The 16,467-nt window shown below is 35.1% G+C and overlaps 1 protein-coding gene across 1 annotated transcript; it reads right to left on the reverse strand.

The window, feature by feature from the left end:
- Positions 1–395: 395 nt before the first annotated feature.
- Positions 396–15,790, reverse strand: LOC103322589 (putative acyl-activating enzyme 16, chloroplastic). The gene is made up of 18 exons (XM_008224516.3): positions 15,263–15,790; positions 14,631–14,822; positions 12,441–12,555; positions 11,376–11,463; positions 10,716–10,921; positions 9,491–9,609; positions 8,916–9,065; positions 8,523–8,590; positions 7,757–7,862; positions 5,146–5,304; positions 4,790–4,843; positions 4,629–4,709; positions 3,560–3,697; positions 2,732–2,891; positions 1,634–1,713; positions 1,352–1,497; positions 898–955; positions 396–818 (listed from the first exon to the last, which is right to left on the reverse strand). Exons 1-18 carry the CDS (start codon positions 15,503–15,505, stop codon positions 726–728), a joined length of 2,256 nt encoding a protein of 751 aa, XP_008222738.2. The 5' UTR covers positions 15,506–15,790; the 3' UTR covers positions 396–725.
- Between the last annotated feature and the right edge of the window lie 677 nt (positions 15,791–16,467).

A 16,467-nucleotide genomic window follows, 5' to 3' on the forward strand; every position in this document is an offset into this window, starting at 1 on the left:
TAAATAAATAACCTTTTACAAGCAATGCCAATTGGGTAAGAAGGTAATATTATTGAGTTGTCCTCCTTCCGAACCATTTTTACAGTTTAATACTGAGTTATTCACAAGCTTAACGACTCGATCATGCCAAATTTGTTGATGAGCCTAGCCTAATCTTTTTATTCAAGCTTGACTTCTCTTACATTTGAACTCGAATGAGCCACAGCAAACTGAGCACGAGAACGAGACGAATTTGAGCTATCAAGCCGATTTACAGCCTTAGGCATGATTTCCATCATGTGCTGAGTAGGGTACGCAACTGCTGCCGCACACAGTTACCTCCCTTGCAGGTATGAAGTAAGAAATGCACACATAAGCATTCTTGTCTGTTACTGTTACAGAATACAAAGACCAAATATACACTGTACAAATTCCATTAAATTATTACAAATATTACATATAAAAGTATACAAGATTACAGCCAGGAACTAAAATAAACAATGGAAGTTGAAAGCCTTGCACTGGCTACTGTTCCTTGTACCTAGGATATATGCTGCTTTTCATATACAGATATGCAAATCTACAGATTCTAATTAATGAACGAGGTTTGAAGAGATAGCAAGGAACTTACATAAACAAGTACTCAAAAGTTTATTGGAAAGGCTACATACCATGGGCTTGCTAAACTTATTTCATAAAAAGTGCATGCACTTCAAAGTGCTTCTGCATATTCCTAGATAAGAAGTTTACTTATACAGATTTTCTATTTGCTCCTTGTACTGTGCCACGACTCTATCCCTTCGTATTTTCATAGTTGGAGTCATAAAACCACTATCAATCTGCAATAAAAAGGTACAATTAATCAGCCAGCCAGTCACATCTGTAACTGGAATGACAATGCTTGCAATGATATTTTACCGTAAAAGGCTCATCCACAATCAAGATTGGTCCAATTTGAAATGAACACCCTGAAGTCCTGCATGAAATTAAAGGAAAACTATCAGGAAAAGAAAACATCAGAGTGCAATAGCCTACAAGGTCTGCTATTGTTCCTTACTGGATTTGGATGGCCTCCGATGGCCATAGGCCTTAGTCCTTTTTGGTTTCTTAAGTTTCTATGATTGTTGAAATAGTATGGCTTTATGTTTCTTCTTTATGAAGCTCGACGATACGAGGGGGTTTGATTGTTTTTTAATTATGACAATTATTTGCATGAGTATATAAGAAGAAACATATTTTTATTTCAAAGATAACCTATGATTGAGTAATTAATTCTAGTAAGCACAATAAATTGCACTTTGAGCCAAGGTTTGACATGCACAGTCACACAGTACATCCATTATATCCGAAATAATTGAAAAATAAAATTTACCATTTTCTTAATTCTTCATATAGCAGGCTTGTCTTTTTATCCTTTCTGAGGTCTGAGGCATTAACATCTACAATAGACAGCTTTTTGGCTGCAAGTAAAACCTCTTCTTTGTTTGGAACAATTATTGGCCCAAGTCGCCGTTGATCCTACATACAGGAATGCCACCAAATGCATAAAATCAGTACGTGGCCTCTTAAAAGTGGCAGAATATAGATAACTACAGTTCTGGAAAGTCCAATACAGAAAAAGGAAAAGAACAAAAGAAAGCTGCTGAAACTCAACCTGGCCAACCACGACAATTTGTTGAATGAGACTACTTCTCATGGCAGCCTCCTCAAGCTCTACTGGTTCAACGTTTTCACCTAATTTTTCAAGCAACTTGTGTCAAAGAACAACCAAAAATACCAAGTAGGGTATTAAGAAGAAACAAAAAAGAAATGAAAATGAGTACTAAGTTATAAGATTGGCATAAACTAAAATACCTCTCACTAAATGACCGTTTTTAGATTTTAGAATATGGAAACCATAGATGCCCTGACCCACATCCAAACAACTCAAAACTTTTGGGAATAGTGAAGCCAAGTAAATTTGAGATCAGCATGAGCAAGCAACTAAAGCTCTTAATTTGAAATGTAAATGAATAAACAGATAGAGGGGAGCTCGCAACTTTAATAACCCGTTCTTGAAGAAACACAAATTTCCATGTAGGATGTCCATCAATATAAAACGGGCACTACACACCACATACATATAAAAGATCTATACAAAGTATGAGTGTCACAAGCCCAAGAAAAAGAAAATGCTGAAAGTTAAACCAAATGGCATGGAAGGTAAAAGGCATGTGGGCAATTTCAGGGAAGCGGGCAATTTTCAAGTAAGTGAAATTGGCTTGGGTAATTCCAGGTGGGGTGTTCAACCTCCTAGGTTTTTGGAGGTGGGAAGAGGGTTAGAGTATTATTCAGGTGCAGAGTTTTAGCGGTAATTTGGGTGAATGACAAGAACAGAAGAATTTTGAATGAAAGGAGGCAGAGGTGGAGGAACTGCACGATAGCGTAAAGTTGTTGTCATTCTTATGGGCATCAATTAATAATATTTTTATAGATATCTGTCTGCAATCCTATTAGATGGGAAGGCAGCAATAAGCTATGATTTAGTGGGTATACGGATAAGACAGGATAGGAATTCCACTATTTTCTTTTGATTCTGTACTTTGAGGTGGGTTTATTGTCCACAGGTTGTATTGCTTGATTTCTATTAATGAAGGTTTCTTTTTCAATATAAAAAAATCAAATGAAATTTAGGGTTTCTATTTCAAGTATTCACTTCCTAGCAAGAAGATCCATGACAGTGCAGCAGAAGAAGATTAAGAATTTAGCATACCTGTTGAAAGAACTATAGTATCCTTTGCACGTCCTTCCAGGACAACAACACCTCCACAACGACGGCTTCGCCCTGTTGAGTGGTGAGGAGCAATCCAACCAATATCTCCAGTATTCAGCCAACCATCCTCATCTAGTACTTGCTCTGTAGCCCCTGGATTCTAGGTGAAGTGTGAATGCAAAAAGGTCACTTGACATCTTAGGTACGGAAAAAGTTTTGTGAATTCTGATTATAATATTAAAAATAAAATTCAAAAGTGCAAAAAATCAGACATTGTTCAGAAGAAGACTAAGAATTAGAAGAGAAAGGGCATTTGACATCTTGAGGACATCATATATGTATTATGCTTGCCTGCAAATATTTGGTTCAAGACAGACACTTACCATGCTAAACCAGTTCAGTACCTCACGTAGTAAAAAAAATTAATTTGGGTTGCTCCCTAACGAATACTAGAAGACTACTGGTGATATTACAAAGGAGTTCAGAAAACCTTTTCTGTGGGGACAAAGACTCTTAAAGAAGAACATACAAGATTCCTGGTTATGAGGCTCCGTTAAGAATGTCTATGTTATGTCTTACGAAGATTTCCCTGGTTCCAGACACTCACGCAATTTAGATATAACAGAGCATCTCGAGAAGAATGCACAAGATAAGCTTTAATTACTTTTCTTCACAGTATTATAATACCCAAAGTTTTATCATTACCAAGTTTGCAGCATTTTAAATCCATGGAACTTATTTATACAAAATGACTACAAATTTTTTAGCATATATCTGAATAATTCAAAATTTAGAAAGCACATTTTGATTAACTAAAATTAATGTCACCTTATAGTATCCTTTCATCACTTCTGGGCCCCTAACTTTTACAATGCCAGTTGAACCTGGTAAGAGAACTTCACCGGTTTCAGATTCTACAACTTTGAACTCTGTATGTCGAATTGGAGGCCCAACTGAACCAAGAACCTTAAAAAAAAATATCATTGACATTGTCATACAATGTACCACTGTGTACACAGAACAAAGTAGACAAACAAAAAACCACATGAAAACAAACAAAAGGGAAATAAATTGACGTCTTAGAAGTGGTTAGAGTTTATGATACGGAACTAGTAATTCCAATTTTGAAAGACTTATTCAACCAACTAAAACACAATTGAATATTTTGGAAAATAATTTATATAAGCTAAAAAATTAAATTAAGATATGGTAAATAACTCTCTATTAGGAATAGGATTAATTCTAGCAACAAAGGAAGCAAGTCAGTGATTGTTTATGGTAACAAGATAACCGCCAAGATTTGTGAACTTGTCATATTCAAAACTGATTCTGTTTGAGAACAAACTATCTTACCCAGAAATTCAGAGCCATGCATAAAATATATAGATCTTTGGTCTTTCCACCCATTGCTCATTGGTTTTGGGTTAGGTACTATAATTCTATATGGTATCAAAGCAGGCAAACTGAGCGCCAAACTTACTGGTGACATATGCTTATTCACCCAATATAATCTGTCCATGTGTTTGGTTCAGTCAGGCTACACTTGAGGGAGCATACTCAGAATTGAATCCCACATTGGGAATTCCAAGCCTTGCACCACAATATATAAAATATTGCGCCTTTCATCACTTACAATCACTTTTTCTTTTTTTGACATTTACAAGCACTGAGAACAAATTAGGGGACTCCAAGTGATCCTATTGATTATCATTATAGTTCTTAGAATATTTTTGTCAATACAACTTTGAATTTAACTCCTACAAAGCAACGATAAATTTTTCTGAATGGTACTTGTTTATTTTATTCTATTTTCTGTTATCACATGCATTATCATAGGTGCCATCAACCAAAAAGTAGATCTTGTACATTTTAATGTGAATTAGATTGTATTTCTTACATTACAGTTTGGCCTACGAGCAGCAACAACAGGAGAAGTCTCTGTTAAACCATATCCATTCTGCACTTTCACACCAATTGCCTGCAAGTGTACAACAGTAATATGTGAGCTGATTGTCTAAAACTTTTCTCTGGCCAGAAAAATATGTCCGAGAGTCTGACCTCAAAAAACTTATCAACATGTGGCGGCAAACTGCCTCCTCCACTAACGCCAGCCTGAAGGATGTGAAGGAAACCCCGTCATTCCAGTCAACAGCAAAATTGCTAGTTTATGAACGGTATATGCTTAAAAGGATCCAGAAAAAGCAACAAGAGAATACAAATTTTCCTCAGAAAGCATAGAGACTTTTGCAAATGAGAAACAAAATGTAGAAACTAACTGAGTAAAATAAATAATCTAAAAATATGATGACCACTGATATTCCGGTGATATGTGAAAGACAAAATACCCACTTTTTACAATGTTAATTCCAATAAAAAGAAGGTGACTACAAGAAATGATTTAGAAATAAGACAACCTTTGATATTCCGATAGCTGAGTGAATTTTACTATAGACTAGTTTCTTTCCCAACATATGCAAAGGCCATAAGATTGCAGCTACAATTCTTGCCCATAACCAATCATATACCGAAGCAAGATATGATGGTTGCTCCTGGTTCCTTGTCAAATATGTGCCCTATCAACCAAATTGAAAGAATCGGATACAATAAGATCGAAAGGAAAACTAATTGTCAACAAACAACACATTAGACATAATAAGATCAATAATCAAGTTCGAAACCAGTTGTAAATCAGTTTGATACAAGATGATAGCGAAAGATTTACCAGAAGATTCAAATACATTAGTCAAACCAAGTTTTTATGTTAATTTTTTATAGGACAGTCAAACAAAAATATGAAGCAGTAGATTTATTACAAAATACCAATTTAACTGGTGAGTCACACATTTTCCAGGCAGCATAGCTGATTTAGTTATTGATGTTTTCGGAGAGTGAACGTATATTCTAATTAGGATCAAGGATGAAAATATTGGTGATACAGATATTATTGGGCCTTCAATTTACGGATATTTCGGGGGATATATCGATGTCGGTATCTGGGAAAATCGACAAAAAAGACAGATATTGGCTTAAAAACACGGAATTTTGAAGTGAAACTTGCATAGATATTAAGCACATTATCAATGAATGCATTGAACAAATAAAATTCAAAATATACTAGGTATAAGATATGCATATGATGAAATCTATGTGTATATAATGTGCGATGAAAATCCTAAAAATAAATACAATTAGACTTAACACAACAAAGACAACATTATTCAAACATAACCCAACCGAACCGATTAATACATAACCCAACATTATATTACAAGAGTTAGACTTAATGATAAAGGAAATGAGGGATAGAAGATTAGGTGAAAAATAAAATCAAACACACAAGAAACCGAGCAACCAGAGAGAGGAAAGGAAGAGCCAAAGACAGCCGAAATGACTGAGGAGAGAAGAAAGGAGAAGCTACTAAGTATTAGAGCTTGGTTTTTGACATTGATTCAGTGGCTGGGACCTATGATTACTTTCAAGACAGAAGCCAGATTTCTGGGTTATTTGTCTGGTATCGGGAATTATCGGTAAATATCGAGGATATCGGGGGTTATCGGGGATACATTGCCGATAAGGGGGAAGAAATAGGCTTACCCCCCTGCATCTGTATCGACACCTAAAAAAAGGGATATATCGGCCGATATTTTCATCCTTGATTAGGATTCTGGAGTGGTTTCCTAGTTTGTTTACAGGTGTGATTAGTATTCTTTTTGAACCCCTTTAGAGTTATAATTAATGTGTTCTATTCTCTATTCTCCCTTCTTCTTTTTCTCAACGTGGTATTGGAGTTTCAGTTCAAAAGCATCCTCCAAAACTGCTATCTGAGTTGACATTTGGAATCTTATGCCTCACTTAAGGTACTCGAAAAGTCTAAATCTCTCCACCGCATAGCTGATGTGGGACCCAAAGTATTACATCGTGATTCAAACTTGGCTATTGATAATCCTACCCACAAATTTAAAATATATATCTGCTCTGTTTTGATGCCGAAAAGTGTTTAGCCCTGTCATTGCAGTCAACTACATGATGCCATGAACGCACACAATGTCTTTGTGTTGTAGATGCCAGTAACATTATCCATCTTGTAGGTAGGCACATGATGTCCAAGTTGTTATAGTAGGCAAAATTAATTTAAGTGGGTTCTTCAAGTGAAGCATCATAATTTTAAATTTAGAAGATTTGGTTGAAATTGTGACAAACTGATTCCCTATCAATTTGAGTGACGGAAGATGTAAATATCACATTCAAAGAAAATTCATGACTCATAGTCACAATTATTCAAATTGGCCAATTTATAGCTGACTTTCACGAGTTAAGTAACATGACCACTATGACCTGAAATCAAAGAACTTCCAATGCTTAAGTTAGACTTGAGAGATTCCAGAGTACTAAGTTTTGTAACTTTAGATCATGTACCTCAAATAGTTGAAGGCCTTGGTTGTTTATACTGTTCCAAGTAGTCTGGATTGTTCTCAACCATTGATGGTTATGTGGCGTGAGTCTAGAGGTTGAGTTGAACTCAAACGTCCTGTCTCCCTCGCCAACTAGCCGTTTGGCTTGGGAGTGCGGGTGGTTATTTGGTGGAGTGACCTGAATTTAATGGGTCACTAACAGCTTGAAGGGAATTTTAACCAGTCATGGTCTGGCTCCAATGATCTCCTTTCGATCATGGAGCCCAAGAAGGCTTGCTAGCCCTTTCAGGCTTATTACCCTCAAGCTTGTCTGGGCTTGACGGGATTTCTTGGCCCCATGCATGGCCCAAGTTTTACCTTATCCAACAAAGGAGCTTCCTCCAGAATGGCGTCATTCACAACCTAATTAATGTGTAATTAGCTGTGTGCTCTTTCCAACTTCTTGGTCTAGGTTATTTCCATCTCTTTGCATTGATAGAATCCATGTTTAAATATCTTATTGGGTGTAGAAAATGTGTTCCCACTTCCCACAGTGTTCATATTATCTGTTTAGTATGGCCAATGAGAATAGAAAATAGCTGGATCTAAACACAAAAAATGCTGAGTCTTGTACCTCATAAATCCTCTTAAACTCCATGTATGCTAAACTGATCCTTATGAATGTAAGTGCAATAAACTTACGAGCTGCAGAGCTCGTAGATATCTGTTTCTGAATCCCACTGCAAAGGAAATGTAGATGACAAACAAAAATATTAAAGAAAAGAAAGGAAGAAGCTATGAGAAGGAAATAGTTTACTGTACCAACCAAAAAAAAAAGGGTCTAGATAAGCAAGATCGTGTCAATTAGAGAAGCAAATTCATCTATAATAATAAGAAAACACAACCGAAAAACTCCTCAGCCTTGCTCAGAATGAAATTTTTGTTGTTGTCTAGATAAGCGATATCATGTCGTTTAATATGCTAAAATGCTGAAAAGTTAAAGTTAGAGAAGCTAAACCTAGTCATTCAAGGCTCTATTTATACCCACCTTTAGAAACAAAAATAAAATAATAATTACAAAAAACAGAGAGGTTTTAACAGTAACCCTAATGAAAAACTATCTTTAACACACAAGAAATGAATAATTTTTCTACTGTATTTTTAAAGTTGATGATATGTGAACGTTGTAACCACTTGAGAGATCACAAATGCTTTTGTCTGTAACAAATGTGTGAGACACATTCTGTGACGAACGTTAAAAAACAAAACAAAGAGCACAGAACAAGGTAAAGAAAAGGACACATGTTCATACAAAGAAAAAAAGACAGTTGTCCAGAACACTTTTTCATGAATAAAAAGCAGACATCTGCAGTGCCATAATTCCCAAGAAAAGGACATACCTGTAAAGTGTCTCATACACTAAAGGAACTGAAATTATGTAATTTGGTTGATAATGTCGCAAATCATCCTATCAAATAATATATTCAATTAGAACATCATAAAACCAAAGAAGCATATCATATAATTGGATGTGAAATAATTAGTTTTTTCCCACTTTACATCACACTGACAATATTCTTGTAATTTTTCAGACTACAGGAAAAAGTTAAGGTAAAGTTATTTCCAAAGAAAAAGTTGTTAGAATTGGAGCAACATGCAAGCCACATCCACAACCACCCATTCATGTACTTGCTCTGGAAATAACATTTCCTCAGAGTATAATAATAATATAGTAAAGCAAACAGAGCAACTTAACATCCATGAAAATCAGCATCAATTCAAAATAGTAATACCTTCAAGTTCCTCACAGTTGTGTATACTTGCTCGATTCCACACGTAAATATGAAATACTCACAAGCTCGTTCATAAGCATGCCAAGGTGGAAGCATGCTGAGAAATCTGTCCCCAACTTCAGCAGGTACAACATCCCAGAGGTTTTTTATCTGTGAAAAGAACAAACTAAATGGCCTCAAAACCGAGTTAAGAATTGCGGGAAAGACATTCATTGGCTTCAATTATAAAATAAATAAATAAATGAAACTTGGGAGGGTATTCCAAAATGCAGTAAATAGTCTGCAATAGCAAAGCAAGGCAGTAGTGGGAACCCTCAGAGGCCAAAGGCATTGTCAGTCATTAAGTCATACATCATAAGTTAATGAACTCATGGTGAGATAGAAGTTCCATATTACCCACAAGGTTTGCAAATTATATGGAGACATCCTATAAGAGATTAATTATGTAAATTTGGCATTTGATATGATGTAAGGTTTGAGGGAGGGTTCCCTAATGAGTTTTTTTTTTTCAGGTTTTGTTTTATTCTAGATATTACTGCATTGTCAATAATACCAAAGTTATTCAACATACAAACCTGATGCAACAGATTTCGATGAGTAAGCATGACACCTTTTGGGTTCCCAGTTGTTCCACTTGTATATACTAGTGTAGCAATATCATCTGAGTTGATGGCTTCATGCACATACTGTTGCCCTGAAATTAAGCTACGTGTCAATTACAGCCCATTTACCAAAAGAGAAGAATATTCTGTAACTGATAGTAGTGCATCGAAACTAGAATTAACATCACGGTAATTTTTATTAAAGAAATACAGCTATCAAGTATGCCAAACAACATTTGCATTCCCAAAGTCTGATCACACTATAATCAATCTTCCATTACACTTTTAGCCCAAAAAAAAAATCTTCCATACCGGCCATATCTCTGTCTGGTTACCGCTATTGATACGTAATAAACATGAAATACACCAAGCAAATTTTGCTCTTTTTTTCCCTTTTGTATATGAAATATAGAGAAGAAGTCTAAACATCAAGTGAATTTGCAATGATCTATCTTTATATACATATATACGTGTACATATAAGGAAATGTTCTCTTGTCAGACAGTGACATATTATGCTTCTAGACTGTTAATCTCAATCATTCATCAAGCAGATTCTTATTTAAATATGTGGATCAATATTTGGGCAACCAAACATATCAATTTTCAGTAAGAGAATACAACCCTGTATATGCCAAATCAAGCTTTAGGACTTATATCCTACTTTTCTATGCCTTCGGTTTTGGTAAACTCTTGAAGGTCATTATCACTTATCTCTAGTGTTAAGTTTCTAATTACTGTGCAATTAGGTATCTTAAGTGTTAACAAATGTTAATCATCTGTCAAAGATTAAAAATCAATAAATTACAGATGTTTTTTACATTAATAATATTCAAGTTTACTGTCATACGTGTCAATGGCACAACTATTTTCTCTTTACATGTGATATGAATATGATTATCATATTCCAATATTATAAAGTTTACAATATTTATCGGTGAATCATTGGCCCGCTTAGCATGTTCTAAAGTTTCATTTAACATTTCCATGTTTTAAAACTTTTCATTTATATTTCTATAAATCTGGACTTCCCATATTTCTACCAACATCAACATTTTCAACCATGTTTACATCAAAAAACTTATGTTTTGTGCAATGCATGCTTTATGATACGAAGTGAATGGAAAACATAAAGTTGAAAAAGGGGGTACTGGAGTTTGAAACCGAAGTTCAGGAAGGTAGACTGATGGATGACATACGTGCATCATTAAAATCAGGAGCACTATTACGACTCTCTCTTCCCAAATCTAGAATCTCCCCGTAGTTAAAAACAGGGATCTTCCCTTCACTGGCCAGACTTGACTTGTCCCCCCAAAGCAGGATTACAAATTTCATGACAACCTTGGAACCAAACGCTTCTGCAATCCGATTGAATAATTCAGGACTGTCCACAGCAAGTGCAACACTGTAGTAGCGATGAAGTAAACTTAAGATAGTTTCATGGTTTCATAAAGGATAAAGAGAAGGAAGCATGTGTTCACAAATACATAAATGTACATCAGCACATGATATGCATGTTTTTGTAGCTCCCAAGTGGTTTTTAATGATCTCAAAGCCATTTTTGAGTTAAAAGGAAACGAAAAAAAGAAAAAAAGCTCCTACTAACCTCATAGAATGCATTGATTGTCAAAAAGTAACTACTTCAACATTAGGAATTAAAATAATAATAAAAAACTACACATGACAATGAGTAGCAAAATAGAACTCAATGAGACAAGCCATGTTAGACATTAAGATTGGAAGTGAATTAAAAGATGCATATTATAAAACATAAGATATCTTATATGATTGAGACAACGATGGTGGAAATTGACTTGAATAAGCAAAACATAAAACTAAAGGGAGAGTTTTTCCCAAACCTCTCAGAGTGATCATATATTTGTAATAACTCTTCAACTGAGGACCTTGAACCTCTTACCACATTGATTGCTCCAGTGGCCATTATACCTAAATGAAAAACAAAACATGAGAATGAGAATTACCATTCACTAATGAAATATATTAATAAACAAAAATATAAAATTAAGTATCATGTGTAGTAGTTTATACTGCTTTCATGTTTCCCTAGAATACGATTGAGCTGCTAAGCATTGTCAACTTTCATACTCTTTTATAAGAAACCACAATTTTATTATAAAAAAACCATAAAGTACAAATAGTGAACAAGAAATCCACCAAAATACAACAACCAAAATCTTAAAACTAAGACACCTCTCATAACAAAGAGCACAATTCAAGATGTCAATGGACAGAAGGAAGTGACAACTCAAATTTTGGATGAACCGATGACAACGAAAATTATTCCCATAATACCATTTTAAGCAATGAGTGAAATCTTAACAACAAACTTAAAACAAAAATCCTATGCATTTAGTACACTAGAGAAATAGATTAGATTGAGCATAAAGGGCTGATATCCCAACAACACTTTCCTCGCTTTTCCGCTCTGACCCCCTATTAGTTCCAAAGTGATCTGAACATAAATGAAATCAAGCCAAATAAAAACCTACAACCATAATTCACAAGCGGACTACACTGGAAAAGTAAGAAATTAATTCCGCAATCATACTCACACATCTAACATCAAATAAGTCCAATCATATCCCAATTGATCAGATTCCTCTGTGTTACAGTTCTAACTAAAGCTGCTGTAAACTTACAGAAAGACTCCTTTAGGTTACTCTGATAGGTGACATATGTTTTCACAAAAAAGAACTACTGCACCCCTTCAACTGCTTGCACATAATTTAACCTCAAAGCCTTATCAAAAAGGAAGAGCTGGATGAACTTGAGAGCAGTTACTACTACAAAGGGCATAAACCAAGGAACTATAAAAGCCATAAATCTAATATGGAGAAGAATACATGATGGAATAGAAAGATTGTTTTAATCACATTTATAGGCCAAAAATGGTAAAAATGTACCCTGATCTGCAACAAGCCAACGGCATGAATTATCAGCAAAAAGTGCAATTTTTTCTTCAGGCTTTACTCCAACAACTCTCAGGCCTTCACAAAAATCCAAAATTCCCTCTTCTAGCTGCAATTTCAAAGTAGCAGTATTTTATCTTCTTATTAACACTGGAAGACAGATGCTCATTGGATTTATAAAAAGTAAGCATAGAAATAATCTTATAGGTAAACGAAATCACTAAAATTATTTGATAGACGAGTAAATTGATAAAATGAACTAAGTTGGTCGACCCTCAATACTTATCACTGAGAGATGAGGACATATCAAATCCATGCAAAAAGTATAGCATAATCCATAAAATCAAATATAAGCTAACAGAAACATTTTCCTTCTTGTTAAAACATGCAGTTAAGACTTTAAATATTGAAGCAAAACTACATTAAAAAAAAAGAGTAAACCAAGGAAAGTACAAAAAAAACAGGATTTTAAAACTTGAAGTAGTTAATGAATTATCATCCTAAAGCCATGCCATTGACCCATGATACATGAGTTTATAGCCAGAATTTTCAAAAAGATCCCGAACAATTTCTTTTCAAAATTTCAGGTTAAGTGTGAGAGAACTGCAAAGTGATGCATTTAAAGTAATAAAGAAACAGCACGCTCCTCAACATGTCTAATGACCCACGTGTTGCTTACCTGGTAAACCACGGCCCTCCCTTGCCTTCGCATTCCACTAAGAAAATCATCATAGAATTTCTATCTAAATTTGGTATCACTATCATCCCAACTTAGGAACATTGAGAGCCTTTTCTAAGAGATATCAATTTTCAACATCAGATTTCCTTTAATTAGTAAGCTGCCCAGTAGTTAAGTGTTATTTAAATTAAAGGTCAATTTATTTATAATTTCCAAAATTTCAGAACATAGGCAGTACGTCCATTAATTTTTCTATTAACTATATTGCAAGTCTGTTTATAGGGATTTCAGTAGTTTTGATAGTATCAACTTTCACAGTTCCTGAATTTGGTCAACTCACATCAGATTTAGAACTTAGAAAATATTTAGTAGCCTAATCATGTGTCTGTAAATATTTCGATATAGTGAAGAAAAAATTCAGAAAAATCTTCAAGCAACTATACTCCTTTTGAGAAGGCAGTTCTAACCAGAATCATAATCTCCAAAGAAATCTGTGTTAAGAAATATTTTCTTCCAACTCGTCTCCTTTCATTCTTTTTGAAAATCTTTCGATATAGAAGAATTAAGCAGAATCTTCAAGAAACTATGCTCCTTTTGAGAAGGCATCTCTAACCACAGCCATGATCTAGACAGACACCTGCATAAAGTAATTTTTTCTTCTAACTTGGACTTCCCCATTCTTTTTAAAATTATCAGATGAACAAGAATCTCTTTTCCGTATTAATTTCCAGCATACCTGTAAGACTGAAACAACAATCCACACCTATTTTCTTAAGTTCATCATCAAACTCTACTTTCAAGACTCAAATACCATGTCTTTGAAACTAAATAATATATGGTAGCTAAGCTAAGTACAATATCCAGTACCTTCATCAAGTTCAATATGCAGTTTCATTCTTGCTCACAGATCCTACTTCAACCCACAAACTTGACAGTAATCAAGTGTACAACAACACTAAGAAATTAGCCACCCTGTTAAGTTAACATTTATGTCATCTGCACAGTCAAACCCTTCAAATTATCACCATTTTCTAATTTGTGTTAACTTAAAATTGATCCCAAACTCCATATTACACACTAACAAACTGAAAATGCTAAAATGTGTATTAGTATTCCTAAATCCTAAGGCACAATCTTCACTAATATACAAAGGAGTAAAGAAACAAAAATGAGGAATAACAGTTTTTTGATCCATTGCAGGCCCATGCAGGGTTCTGGAACAGGAAGTAAGCTCCTAGCAGAAGAACCAGGAGGTAATCCTCTCAATGAATAAACCCCCCATCCCCTTCTGAAGGAAGAAACTAATCCCCAAGCCATTTTCTTTATTGACACTGGAGAATTTACAAGTGCAAGGATTGATGCTTTGGGACCCGAGGAATTCCTTCAAAGTTCAGACACTTGAATATGGAGGCAATGGGATTCAGCATTTAAAAAAGAAAAAGGAAAAAATAGTCGTGATAAAACAAATATGAAGGGGAGAATTAAAAGCTGAAAAGAAAACTAACCTGTTTATAAGTCATACTTGAAGGTGGATCATGGTATGGATCAGTCAATGCTACGCGATCACCATATCTCTCAGCTGAAGATCTCCAAATGTCCGGCACTGCATGCCACTCACCGGACACAAAGGCACCATTCCTGTCTAGGAACGCACTTTCTAGAAATGGTGAATACCTTCTTATCTGCATTTCCTCTGTCTGTAACAGAATATTTTGAATACAAATATATGTCAGTTCCCTCTATCTCTGTTTCAATCCATATACTTTGGATCATCAGAGCATATACGTTGTCTTATTCCGTACTTAAAAATTAATCTGCAAAGCATCTGATATGAACATGTTCAATTTCTCTAATACCAAGCACCTGATGGCATAAACTAAACCTCACATTTTAAATGTCTATGAATGATCTAAACCCCAACTTCTATTTCAGGGGAATGCCATCTCATGCCATCTCATGCCATCTCTTATTCCGTACTTCTATTGTCACCAACACTGATAGAATTAGTAACATTTGGCAGGCAACATTACGAACCAAAACATATTAAAAAGAGCAGAAAAATGACAATACAAATCAAAAAAAGACCAATCAAAGTAATAAATTCATCGAAATTCTCACAAGGGTGTTCAAGAATCACCTTTGATTGGCAAAACACTCGGAACCCACGATTCAGAGGGAACCCACCTCGCCTTGCATTCCATGTTCCAAGAAAGACTTGCCTGGTTCTGAATTTATAGTTAGAAAAGAGGAATTGAAGGGCATGCCCACAATGAGAAGAGCTAACCAAGACCAAGTTGTTCCTAAAGGAAATGGTGGCCATTTGATTTGCAGAAGCAGAAGAAGAAACTGTGGAAATTGGGTTTACCACAGCTCCTAACATGGCTCTGTTTTTGTAACTGTGGGTTTGACTTTCTGCAGATTATGGATATAGCCAGAAGGACAGAGATAGGAAGCGAGAAAAACAAAGACAAGAGTTCATACTGTTTGACAAAGTGTATTGATTGGGATCTTCAGCCGACCAGATATATAAATTGTGATATAGATTGGGATCTTTGAAGTATTCGCCCATTTCAATAACCAAGTTTAAGTAGTGAGAAGAACTAGAGAAAGTTGACCAAAGTGCATCAATTGCTTCTACCAAAAAACAAGTGCATCAAGTGAAACCCGCCGCGCGGACCACAAACGTTAATGTTTTAAGGGCAATCACTTGAAATTTTGAAAAGTAGACAAGTTTTTATTTTTATTTTTTGTGCAAATTGGAATTCATTAACCAAATCAAGAGGTACAACAGTATCATCTAGTAGGAAAGGCTCCAACCAAAGGCTCTTCAACCCAGGTTACAATAGTGATGCAGTTAAAGCATGTTTAGCTAACACACGAGCAACCAGATTACTACCCCTTGGAATGAAAAAAACTGAAATATTCTCAAACTATTGCATAGTCCTCTTAACATCATCAATGAGATGCGCATACGACGCAAAAGATGACTCCTCATCAATAATCAAGTTATTAATCACTACTTGTGAATCAGATTCAAACATATGATAGAAGAGTGTTGGAAGTTTGAATGAAATTCAAGGACATTTGTCTCACATTGGTAGAAAGAAGAAAGAGTGAGCTCTCTATAACTGTGGAAGTCTCACACTTAGTAAATGAAAGTTGGGCCAAGTAAAAGTCATTTGGGCTTTAAATTCGATTTGGGCATAGTGTTTAGCGCATTTAGGGCTTCAAATTGTCTTATAGGAAAACAATCAAAGTTCGCCAGATTCTAAGTCTCAGTACTAGGGCTTAGAATACAGATAGTTGAATCTTGGAAGGTTAGGACATTGTATCAAATCTGCA

This window comes from Prunus mume, linkage group LG2, assembly GCF_029339155.1.
Source record: "Prunus mume cultivar Tortuosa linkage group LG2, ASM2933915v1, whole genome shotgun sequence".
NCBI lineage: Eukaryota > Viridiplantae > Streptophyta > Magnoliopsida > Rosales > Rosaceae > Prunus > Prunus mume.